Below are 11588 nucleotides of genomic sequence, written 5' to 3' on the forward strand. Positions count from 1 at the left end.
TGCATATTAATTTTCATAATGTGAAATTTATTATATAATAATAAAATACATGTAAAATAAAATGCTCAGAGTTTAGAATTTTGTATTACTCTCCAAGTTGTTGAATATTTTTGACCACCAAGAAGTGAGTTTATCAATTAAAATTATTGCCTAGACAGCTACGACTGATGAAAAGTTATATTTAAGCCAGCAAGAATGATGGATGAATATTTTAAAAAAAAAAAGGGGCGTTCCGAGAATCGAACTCGGGACCTCTCGCACCCAAAGCGAGAATCATACCACTAGACCAAACGCCCTTGTTGTTGTGTAGTGAAATATCTTAAGACTAAATACAGGAATCCTAATTTGTAACTATTTGCAGTTGTTCCCAAAATGACACATTCGGATAACATTTTTTGGTCTTTGGTATTACATTACATGAAATCAAACCAAATAGAAATCCAACATCCAAACTTGAAACTATTTGAAAGAAGTTCTGCATTACATTACATGAAATCAAACCATCTGTATTCTGTACATAGAATATATTGAAACTCTGTTATTAATTATTTGTAAATGAATTTCATTTTAACAAAACTCTTAGTTTGATGGCTCAAATCTGCAGACACAGTCGTATATGTTTCCATTAAGCAACTTCTCTGCTAATCTCTGGTTCTTCACCATTGCCAGCTGCAAATTGTTATTTCAGACGTCAAATTAAACATTGAATGAAGCAAAGCAACGAATACGATAAAGGGTAACACTACTCACTACTCACCTTTAAAACATCACATTTAAACTTTGCATTGAAATTGGTATGAATTGCTCTACCCATGCCTTCCAATATTATCTGCATTGCATTTGCATACATCACATTTTTGTACCATTTCTCTTTGCAATTAACAAAGCAACAACGTACCAAATCGGCATCTTTAGCAGCCGCTGCTAACTCAGAGCTGACTTGCCGTAAGTCAATACACGGACTACCGCATCCATTCTCAACAACCATGAGTGGCACTGAAGGACATTCTTCTTTTGAACTGTCTTGGATATTTATCATTGCGTCCACAAGAAGACCACCAGCTTCAGCTGCTCTTCGCAGGATATCACAGTTCTGACAAATGAACAATCAACTATTTTTAGATTAGGAGTAAGGACACATCCAGCCCCTTTTATTTGCTCATAAAAATGCATATTAACACAAACAATAAACAAATTCTGTATTTCTTCTAATCCAGCCGACCAGCCCCTTTTATTTGGGAGCAAGTAGCGACACAATTTGTAAGGACTTGAAGAAAATAAAGATGAATGAATACACACCTTTGCTGCCTCTGCAACAATGTCAGGAAGCTCCATTGCAGTAACATCGTTCAATGCGGGAAGCGAGTTTGCTACGAGAACAACCTGCAATAAAATCACCACATCAATTAAGTACATTCATAACCCACAGCAAAGTTTGTATTAATTCTCTGTTCGCTTTCAAATACGTTCAGATGTCCACAGTACCAAAACCACCAGTAATCACTTCAAATTACTATGTGTAGCATATCTTTTGTTCACTAATGTCAGTTTGCATCTAGTTGATTTTCATGCATATAAAGTCCAAAGCAACAACACCCAACAACAAATCAGAGAGAAAAGGAATAAACAAAACACCCCAAAGAGCTAGGAAACAACCTCAGGGAAATATCGGGAAAGGAAATGGATATTTTGTTTCATAAAACCAGACTCACCTCAGTTCCACACCGAAGAAGCTCTCTAGCAAGTGGAAGCATTCCTAATACAACGTCAGCACCTGAATTATCCACAAAAAGCAACGCTCGTTTATGTGCTGATGGCTTCTTGCCATCAGATCCAAGCATTTTCTCCTTAAATATGTCATAATCATCCACCTGATGCACAAGCTCAAATGAGCAACTGTCTTAATTTCAAAGTATATTATATTAGTACTTAATAGTAGTTACTACTTAGACATTGAACTGTCACTAATGATATATACTAATGACCTCTGTCTGTTTGTATCAAATGGCAATTATTAATAATGAAAATTTGATATTTTGCTAAAAAGTTCACTTGATAATCATGTTTGTCCTACACTAGCTTTCTTTTTTCTTCAAAAAATTCATTCTCATCCACTACCTTTTCGAAATGTAGTATTTGGTGGTAATGAAAAATTTTGAAGAAAAAACATCATCATGACAATGATGAGGCCTTCATTACCATGGGATAATATGGCACATCTCATCAAAATCAACACAAAAAATCATTCTTATTACTGCCATTCAATACCATTAACCAAACGGGACGTAAGAGTGAGATGATTTCACTATTTGCCATGATGTTTAACTTTGCCACTGAAAAGAAACACAATCAAAAAGTCAAAACACTTAACCCGCCATGGTCTTTGCATCTTTTTGCGACTCATCCTGTAAATCTCAATAATTGTCCCTTTGTGATAAAGCTCCACACAAGCACGGGATCCCCAGTCAAAAATGTTTGCTGCTAGCACACCCTCAATCAAAGTAAACAATCTAGCCTCCTGAACAAATAATGAAATCAGGTCATGTTGCATGGATGCGTTCATTGTGTTGAAGAGATGTGAGATCACATACATACCTCGGTCATGCTATCAAGCTCCATTAGAAGGTCAGGTAAAACAGCAAGGGAAGCCTCATTTTCTCTGACACGTGATTGAATAAAAATTTCAAATAATGGTTAACGAGAGTACATCTCACATCGGCCTCCAAATCATCGAGTACCATACCTTTGTTTTATGCTTCTATATGCATCAGTAAACTGAAATTCCCTCAAGCACTCCTCCCTTAGTTCCAGTAGATTGGCCAGCCCTAACTTCCCATAAGCAGCAGGCTCTTCCATCAACCTTGGTAAGGAGTTAAAATCAAAATTTCATGAATTTTAATCCCAAGGAAAAAATTCTCCTTCGATGTACAGGTTGGTGAAGTTCTTAAGAACCACACTCATCATTTAATTGAAGCCAGTTGGCATGTTAAAAAGGTCTTCAGGTCTGTAGTAAGGCAGTAAAGGTTCTTTGAGATTCCAAAGCAAACCCATTTGCAGATAAAATGGTTTCAAACACAAGTCAATGTTTCCAACAGTCGGAAGCATTTCCTGCTGTTAATTATGATATTTAATAAATATACTTTATTTAATTGGTTGTGCATCACCCAAGAAGGGTGAATGCTGATATCATCATCACTAGCATAACAGAACTTGGGATCTCCAACATTAAAGGCTTAATCAGAAGTATAAGAGTGCACTTATATAGAAGTATAAGAGTGCACTGAGATATGTACCTGGCCAAGTGCGCAGAAAATGCACGAGCAAAAGCATCACCCCTCCTTTTAGCATCATCAGTTCCTCCTTCACTAGCCACAGCCTATGAATGTACAACCAAAAATTGATTCCTCATACCAGTAAATTACAACACAAGTAAAGAAATATTAACTATAAACCTTTACCTTGTCCACAAGATCAGGCAAATGTTCAGACAACACAGTAAGCCAATACCTATGATACAAACAATAAAGAGTACTATTAGCGTACGAGACATTTTAATGGTTGACGCTTTAAATATCCTAGTTGAAACCAAGTAATAAAAAAAAATAGAAGTATGTGACTTACTCTAGCTCACCAGGGTCTGATAAATCAATAGTGTTAGGTTCATATCTGCGCAAAATAAATATTATCTTTAGCGCAAGTAATCAATAAATGTTGACGAGAATTACAATTCCTTTCCAGGAGATATAAACTCCTTTTTCAAAACAGCTCGAAACTATTGTTAAAATAGCATTTAAGGAATAATCTTCAAAATCATAGTGCAAAGAAAGAGATGATTTTAGACCACTCAAAATTGATTCCCATGTTATTCTGCAGAAATATATGAGACAACATTAACAAAGTGCCAGATAAGATGGTTGAAGAGTGTTCCTACGTTTTTGGGTCAGCCAGCAAAGGAAACACCTCCAGAGTAGGAACGAGGTGCAAAACCCCAACATTTAAGCTGCTTGCATCAGAACGCAAAGTATCTCCTCTTGATAAAGGGACATCAAAGCCCCCAAGTCCAGTTGTTGCAGGAGAGGTCATCGGAACAGGAGCAATTATTTTCATTCCTTTTTGTACAAATTTTTCCATCCATGATATCTGCAATTTTGAAGCCCAAAGACTTGTCTTAGAAGCTATGTTAAAAAACAATTACTTTCTTAGTTGAGGTTTTATTTTTACTTCCTTTCCAAGAGACCATCAAAGGCATGGCGGTAGTCATGTGGAAAAGGAGGATAAAAACTAGATGAGTTCAAGATGCTTTACTGATACTAAATACAACTAAATAGTCTCAAGGGTTAGATATGCAAAAAATTAGCAATTATGAATATCTTGTCATCCTACACATTTACTAGATTCTGCCTTGAAATAGACTCCATTAATGTACAAAATACATGTAGAACAGAAGCTTTATATTATCCATTAGAACACTCCAATCCACTGCAAAATATTAAGTAGAAATGTAAATGTTATTGTATTAGTGAAATTCAAAAATACATTGATCATGATACAAGCTTTCGAGAGGCTTGCAATCTTTCAAGAATGAGTTTAGGACTCAAGTAAAAGTGTGTACAAAATATTCTGATATCTATCTCTAGTCTCCCTTTCTTATTTATACTTGTTTTCCTTTCCCCTAATATTATAACTAATACTAAAATACCTACAGTAGACATTGATATGACACTTTATCACACCTATTCTCATCTAGTTACATATAAAATTGCGAAGAAATTACAGTTCAAATTCATTACCAAGTACAAATAGCACACAGTTTACTATCGGCATGTGGCTTGAAACATGGACTACTTTGACAGAACACTTCGATCACATAATAATTCTATGAAAATATGAACTTACATATTCTTTCAGTTGGTGAACATCAATAATTTCAGGAAGTAATTAACAATCAAAATAGATATACGTTGATAAGGGAATAATTTGTGCAAGTATTAACTATGAAGTTTATTTATTATAGTTACCCACTCCTATGTCCTAACTAGTTCTTCATAATACACATTCTGATATCAAAGTTTTTCTTTGACGTTGTTTGCAGTCGTCATACTTATAAAAGAATATAAATCAGCTTAGATAAGTTTGAAGCAAATAACAGAATCAAATATTAAAATTAGCTTCGAATGGGTTGACAACTTCAGCCTTGATCTCCGTGTCGTACAAATAGTTTACTGTAAAAATCATTTTTAACGACTTTCTATCGGTTAAACATCATTTTTCTTTACAACAAAGTAAAAATAAGAAGAGAACATGTCTTTCCTGTCATGCAGGATATAGATGAATAGATCACAATCCAATTTATGTCCTGCACCTTCCATGTTTTGATATGTCATTGACTTAGCATAATTGATTTAAGTTAGTGATGAATGCAAATGATTGCGCAGAAAGAGTTAACCTAGGATGACACTCAAACGGACAAATTTAGCTGTCTCGCAATACCTTCAGGCTGCACCGCCTTAGCAAAAATGGGGGTTGAGAATGCTGGCATCACACATGTTATTAGCTAACAGGCTTTACCTTGATGAGTAGATAGGCACAATGCATGAAAAAAACCACAGTTTTCTCATCTATAACCATCAAAACCCAAAGTATTAATGGCATTTTTACCTTCTCATTAAGATCTCCCAAAGGTGGGCCATGTATCTTTCCCCCGACATATGGTGCACCCATAGGGAACCGTTCCACCATTTGATGGACCATCACATCGTCAAGACCATGTTTTTCATAACTCATAAATGCACCCAAAGCTCCAAGAAAGCCTTCATGCCGCAAAAACATCGCTCTGGCTTCCCCTTTGGACCTAGATAAAGATCATATACAGGAACAAACGTTGAGGACCAAACAGTGAGTCTTCATTCAACTAGTTGGCCAAGTTGAATGGCCCATGTAGACTATCATCATTCTCAAATCTGATCTAACAAACCGATATTAATTATTACCAGAATTGCACAGCAAAAGAGATGGTGTCCATTGTGTAGGCATGGCCTCTGATAAAAAATCCTCCAAAGAATATGGTTTTAAGGCCAAAACGGAGAGCATTTAAATAGGCTATCTGAAAATAATCCAACATAGAAGAATGAAAATTATTTCTTCCAATAAAGTAAAAATTTAGGCATAGGGATATACAGTTGTGTCAAATTGGAATCATACGAAAAAACCCATATATATGACTATATGAGTATTATACGGTGAAACCTGATCGAATACAACTACGTTTATTCATCAACAAAGAAACTGATTAGGAAACACCCCTAAAAAAATCCAGTATTATACGGATAAAGCATGAGATGGTATTTCTTGTCAAATCACCATCGAAAGAATTTTGAATGTCATAAATTTTCAAAAACACGGGTTACTTCTATTGTTGAGCTATTATCATGCTTTTCTTCTAAATCATACTGGTCAGTGGTTATGGAAGAGCAAACTTCTATTTATTTTTTACCAAAAATTTTTGCAATAACCTCTATGGACTATTGTCCCCTTCAAGTAATAGAAGAATTGATCACGTAGACACAAAGGCTGTGTACAGGTGTCACTTCTATACACGAGGAGTCAAGCGCTAGAAAAATTATCCCCATAAGCTATCATAAGAAAAAGTGACTCAATCAATAGTAATTGATCTAGAAAAGAATGAAAACTGTGACAATTACTATAAGCCAAGGAACCAGGCTACTGTCAACCTGTCTATCACATAGTATTAAATAGATATTGCTCATTCCCATCATATAGTTTACCTGGCAAGTGCCACTAATCCAACAATTTGAAAAATCTATGAGAAGAGAAACATTATCATTTTCAGTTCTAGAAAAGTTTACAACACCGACACCATATCATATCTCCAGTATACCTGTCCAATGTTGTATGAAATCATTCGAAGGAGTGAAAGGGAAATATCTTCAGGTCTATAATTTTCAAGCTCCTTGTTTTCAGAAATGGTCTTGCCAAAACTAGAAGCAATGGTTGATGCAGATAGACCAATCTGTGAACATTAGAAGTAAACATAGAGCATAATTACAAGCGATAAGAATGCACATCAAAAAGGTACCAAAGAACTTAAAACAACCTTGGAATAATCCAGACCGCCATAAATATCTCCAACAAGCAAGTCTATGGTTCTATTATCTCCACGTTGGCTCAACTCTAAAAGTTCATCAAAGCTGCATGAGGGAACATGGGGTAAGGCTTAGTAAAATTTTAGAAAGGGACAAAACTCGAGAAGGGACATAAAAAATACACCCAATATGACCTCTTGCACTTGGTCAAGAGCTTTCCTAGACCCCAATATGTACCACCTCCAACATTAGTACCACTTACGCGCTCAAACTTCCCATCCCCATCAACCTATATCAATTGCGAGTTCAAGCACAACATCATTATCAGACATTGAACAATAAATAAAAAATAGCTGTAACTAAAAAACATTTATATTTCTGTGGAGAAGGGAAGTGTAAAAAAGAATTACCTTTATCATACTAACACCAGATCCAATGTTTACAAGGAGGTAAGGGAATAGATCATTTTGATCAATCTGCACAAATTCTTTCTGACCCTCTATATGTGTGAAAGCCTCATGACGAATAGCCTATTCAGGAAATCAAATGATACTCAGAGCATGCTTGGATTGAGTGTAAATATTTAAGGGGGAAATAAAGTCAAACTAATGAAATGAAAGCAAATAGAGATGCATTTAAAGTAGTTGAGATAGTTGTGAAGAAGGTAAAATGAGCATGAAATAAAAATAATAATGGAAAAAGAAGATGATTTCCTCTACTATAGAGGTAATACATTCCCCCACCCTCCCCTAGGATAAATATTTACCCCACAAAATGAGAGCTCCCTTCATTTTTCATCACTTTGCGACCATTCTTCCACCACTACAACAATCAAATTTCACTAATTTCTCATTTATCAACTTCATTTTCTTACTTTGACTTTTTTTCAACCCTTAAGTATTTACACCCAATCCAAGCATGCCATCAGGGCATTTCCTCTTAAAATTTGATAGCATCATATTAAAAGCAACCACTATAAAATTTAAAATTCGTTTTCTTTAATTGTTAGGCATGCGTATTGTACTAATAATAATGCATAACAAACCTAATCTTAAATCTTACAAGGAATATGATGACTATCCTAATTCAAACTAAGTATTCTAAGATAAACTAGGATCTGATAATTAAAACTCAGAGAAAGTAAACTTACATAGCCTATTTAATTAAAAAATAATAATAATAAATCAAAATACATTAACCCTCACTTAAGAGTAAGGAAAAACCATGTGATTGACATACTGAAACAATTAAAGATAGCATAAGAAGATGGTGATTCGAATTATATGATTATTGGGAACCAAATTATTTCAGAAACAATATAATTTATTACAAAATTAAGGAAATCAATAGCTGGATGATATTACTAACTGCATATAACCAAAGTCTGCAACCATAATATTTATTTATTCAAATACTACTAGTTGAGAAAGCTATCTAAACCATTTGAACATGCTAACACAAAAGATAACATCCATTGTCCAAACCAATAAAAACACTTTACCCAAAAAAAAGTGTTGACCCAATTTCTTCCATTGTCCAATACCCAAAAACCACAATACAGAACAAAAGAAGCTGTTTGAGCTAGCTATCTAAACCAATTAGAACATGCCAAGATAAAAGACAACATCCCTCACTCATTTTTATCAATTGATGTTGTTTATTATATTCATAATCAAAACAAAAGGCAAAAGAACTATCAGAGCAGTATAAAAGGAAAAAAAATGAAGGAATTACATGTTCACCTTGAGCAAAAAATTCGCACCAGCTACAAGACAATTCATTTCATCCTCCTTGTCAAGACTAACACCAAGTCTTTCTTTAAAAAGATCTGCAAATTTGTACGCTCCACCTCCTGTGGCCTTCACTCAAATCCAAGAAAATAAGAGACAAAATGTGTACAAACATCACTAATGCATAAATGAAGAGCCAAAAAAATACTAAGTGGGGTATATGCACATTATATGCTGATAAATATTGAGAATCCAAGTTGGCAAGCATCTTGCATTTGTATATGAAAGGCTTACAGAACTAAAGAAAGATATATGAGATTCAATTCTGAATAAAATCATAACTTCACCACTCAAGCCCCCCCCCCCCCCTCAAAGCAAGAAAATACATGTATGTGGACATAAAATGTAGCGTCCAGCAAAGTGTGTATGCAATAGTCTCCCCTTAAAAATTAATACAAGTAAATGCAAGTAAGCAAAATCATATCAAGTGATAATCCTCTGAGACGGTTCCGATGATTAAGACGAGATATCAAAAACCAGTTACCTTGACTACGACATTTTCATTTGACAATGCATCAGAAGGCCAACGAGCCACCATCCCTGCATCATAAGTGAATTTTATTTTGGTAGCAAGTGTATATAATAGAAATTTCACAACAGCTACACCAGAATCCAGAGGAAATAGTGATATACAGTCATGTAACCTAGTATTACTAATGCAACATTTTTGCAGACTTCTCATAAACAAATTAAAAAAGGGCCGTCTCACTTGAGAAAAAGGCATACCTCCACAATGTAGTTGCTTTGACTTGATGAAGTCCAAACAATCATTTATCTTGGTAGTTTCAAACTTAACAAAATGGAGTCTGCCACCAAGTACTGGATAGCTTCTCCACGTACCATTGGAAATACCAAATCTTTGCTTCAATGACCTCTTTCGCTTATCTTCAACAGACTTATCCTCATGTCTTGAAAAATAGACAAGCTTGATGAGGGATCCTAGCACATAGATAGAAAGACGTATTTCCAATTGTGTCATGGCAGGAATTACTACCTTGAACATAATAAAAAGTGACAAAAAGGAGCAGGTTCGATCTGACTTTAGCAACATGGTAGCGAAACACGACCAATATATGTTTCTAAATCAAACATTATTAAACAGCCATTTGTCATTACCACAATGCTGAGTGGCTCCCGCTTAGGCGGGATATCGGGATTGGATGTTCACATTACCCTTGTAATAACAATTAACGAAGATGTTTCCAAATGACTATCGTAATAAATCAAACTTTATCAAAGTAGCAGCAAGATTGCATGCTCACAATACTGTACTAAGACATAAACAAGTCTTTTAGACTTAGATGTCTTCCCAATGCACCTTATTTCCCACAAAGCCAGATAAAATCCATACTACATTTTCGCACAAACAACAAATTCAACATACAAAGTACAAACAGATGACCCTAGTTAGATAACACTCACATCAAGTGTTATATCTATGTTTCTCATTCACACCTCAACCTCCACTTCCCTTGCATATACTATACAACAGATCTCATCACACTTCATTAATGACCAAATTAGTAGTATTAGGATTTGGGACATTCAACAAGAATTATCAGCACAAAGTAGCACTCTAAGAGTGACCTCTGAGCATGGTGCATAATTGATTCTAACATTATCCCTAACCACTTCAGCATAAAAAGAGAAGCTCAATAAATCCAATCAAATAAAAGAAAAACACATTTGCAAAAACCCAACTCAAAATTCAAAGTTACAAACTTTCATATCAGACAATCAAAACCTAGTCATCAAAACAATGAAATGCCAGTAAACTAACCAAAATTAACCTAAATAAGTCAAAATTCAAACATAACAGTTAACACCATAATAAAATTTGCAAAAACCCAACTCAAAATTCACAAAATTACAAACTTTCTCAGCACAAATCAAACCCAATCAACAAAAACTATAAACTAACCAAAATCAACAAAAAAAAAGTCAAAAAAAAAAAAAAATCACGCACAACATCAAAAAAAAGATGAGAAATTCACCTCCAATATCCAAAGCCAAATGAGAAATATCATCAGATTGATTAGGGAGCAAAATAGTTGGGTCTCTTTCCTCAGTATTCCCTTGAATAGCAGCACCACTAACATCAAGTTGTGGTCTTGAACTTGACCTGTGAATTGAATTACCAGTAGCAGGAGCCATTTCTTTTTCTCTATCCTCTAATTTTCTGTCTTCTTGTAATTTAGTAGTAGTATCATTTTCTGAATTTATTTCGTGAATTCCAAGAATTGGGTCTTTAGGTAAACCAGCCATAATAAACTACCGGAAAAATCGCCTAACTCCCACCAATATTTTCTGGGGTCAGACTCACACTATCAATATTTGTCTTGTTTGAAACACCCAGAATTTAACCATCTTTTTTTTTGACATGTAGTAGTGTAGTGATATAAAAAGGTCAGAATTAAATTAAAGTAATTTTGTCCTAAAAATTAATAAAATTGCACAGAAAATTGAATTTATTGTATAAAAATTACAACCTCTCTGGTATAAGATGTCTCACCATGAAACAAGTTCATACAATAGATCTATTATGCTTAAAAGTTACTATTATTGAGCTATTCAGATCAAATATGATTACATCTCACGGAACACACTCTCATATAAAATATGTGTGAAAATTAAAATACACTATAGAAAACTCCTACAAAAAGATTTTTAGTGCATATGGAAATAGAGAAAACTC

At 34.6% G+C, this 11588-nt stretch overlaps 1 protein-coding gene and 1 non-coding gene across 2 annotated transcripts; both read right to left on the reverse strand.

The window, feature by feature from the left end:
• Positions 1-224: 224 nt before the first annotated feature.
• On the reverse strand, positions 225-296 carry TRNAP-UGG (transfer RNA proline (anticodon UGG)). Its single transcript has one exon. It is a non-coding gene; the product is annotated as a tRNA-Pro (tRNA).
• LOC130800142 (pantothenate kinase 2) lies at positions 289-11266 on the reverse strand. Its single transcript, XM_057663505.1, has 22 exons — positions 10888-11266; positions 9620-9832; positions 9378-9433; positions 8846-8962; positions 7514-7633; positions 7298-7392; positions 7115-7208; positions 6899-7030; positions 5991-6103; positions 5659-5851; positions 3932-4140; positions 3622-3666; positions 3459-3507; positions 3294-3376; positions 2744-2860; positions 2596-2659; positions 2372-2518; positions 1713-1871; positions 1300-1383; positions 899-1093; positions 758-829; positions 289-669 (listed from the first exon to the last, which is right to left on the reverse strand). The coding sequence occupies exons 1-22, from the start codon at positions 11156-11158 to the stop codon at positions 580-582; spliced, it is 2718 nt and encodes a 905-aa protein (XP_057519488.1). The 5' UTR covers positions 11159-11266; the 3' UTR covers positions 289-579.
• Positions 11267-11588: the final 322 nt, after the last annotated feature.

The sequence above is a fragment of the Amaranthus tricolor genome, chromosome 14 (assembly GCF_026212465.1).
Source record: "Amaranthus tricolor cultivar Red isolate AtriRed21 chromosome 14, ASM2621246v1, whole genome shotgun sequence".
NCBI classification, from domain to species: domain Eukaryota; kingdom Viridiplantae; phylum Streptophyta; class Magnoliopsida; order Caryophyllales; family Amaranthaceae; genus Amaranthus; species Amaranthus tricolor.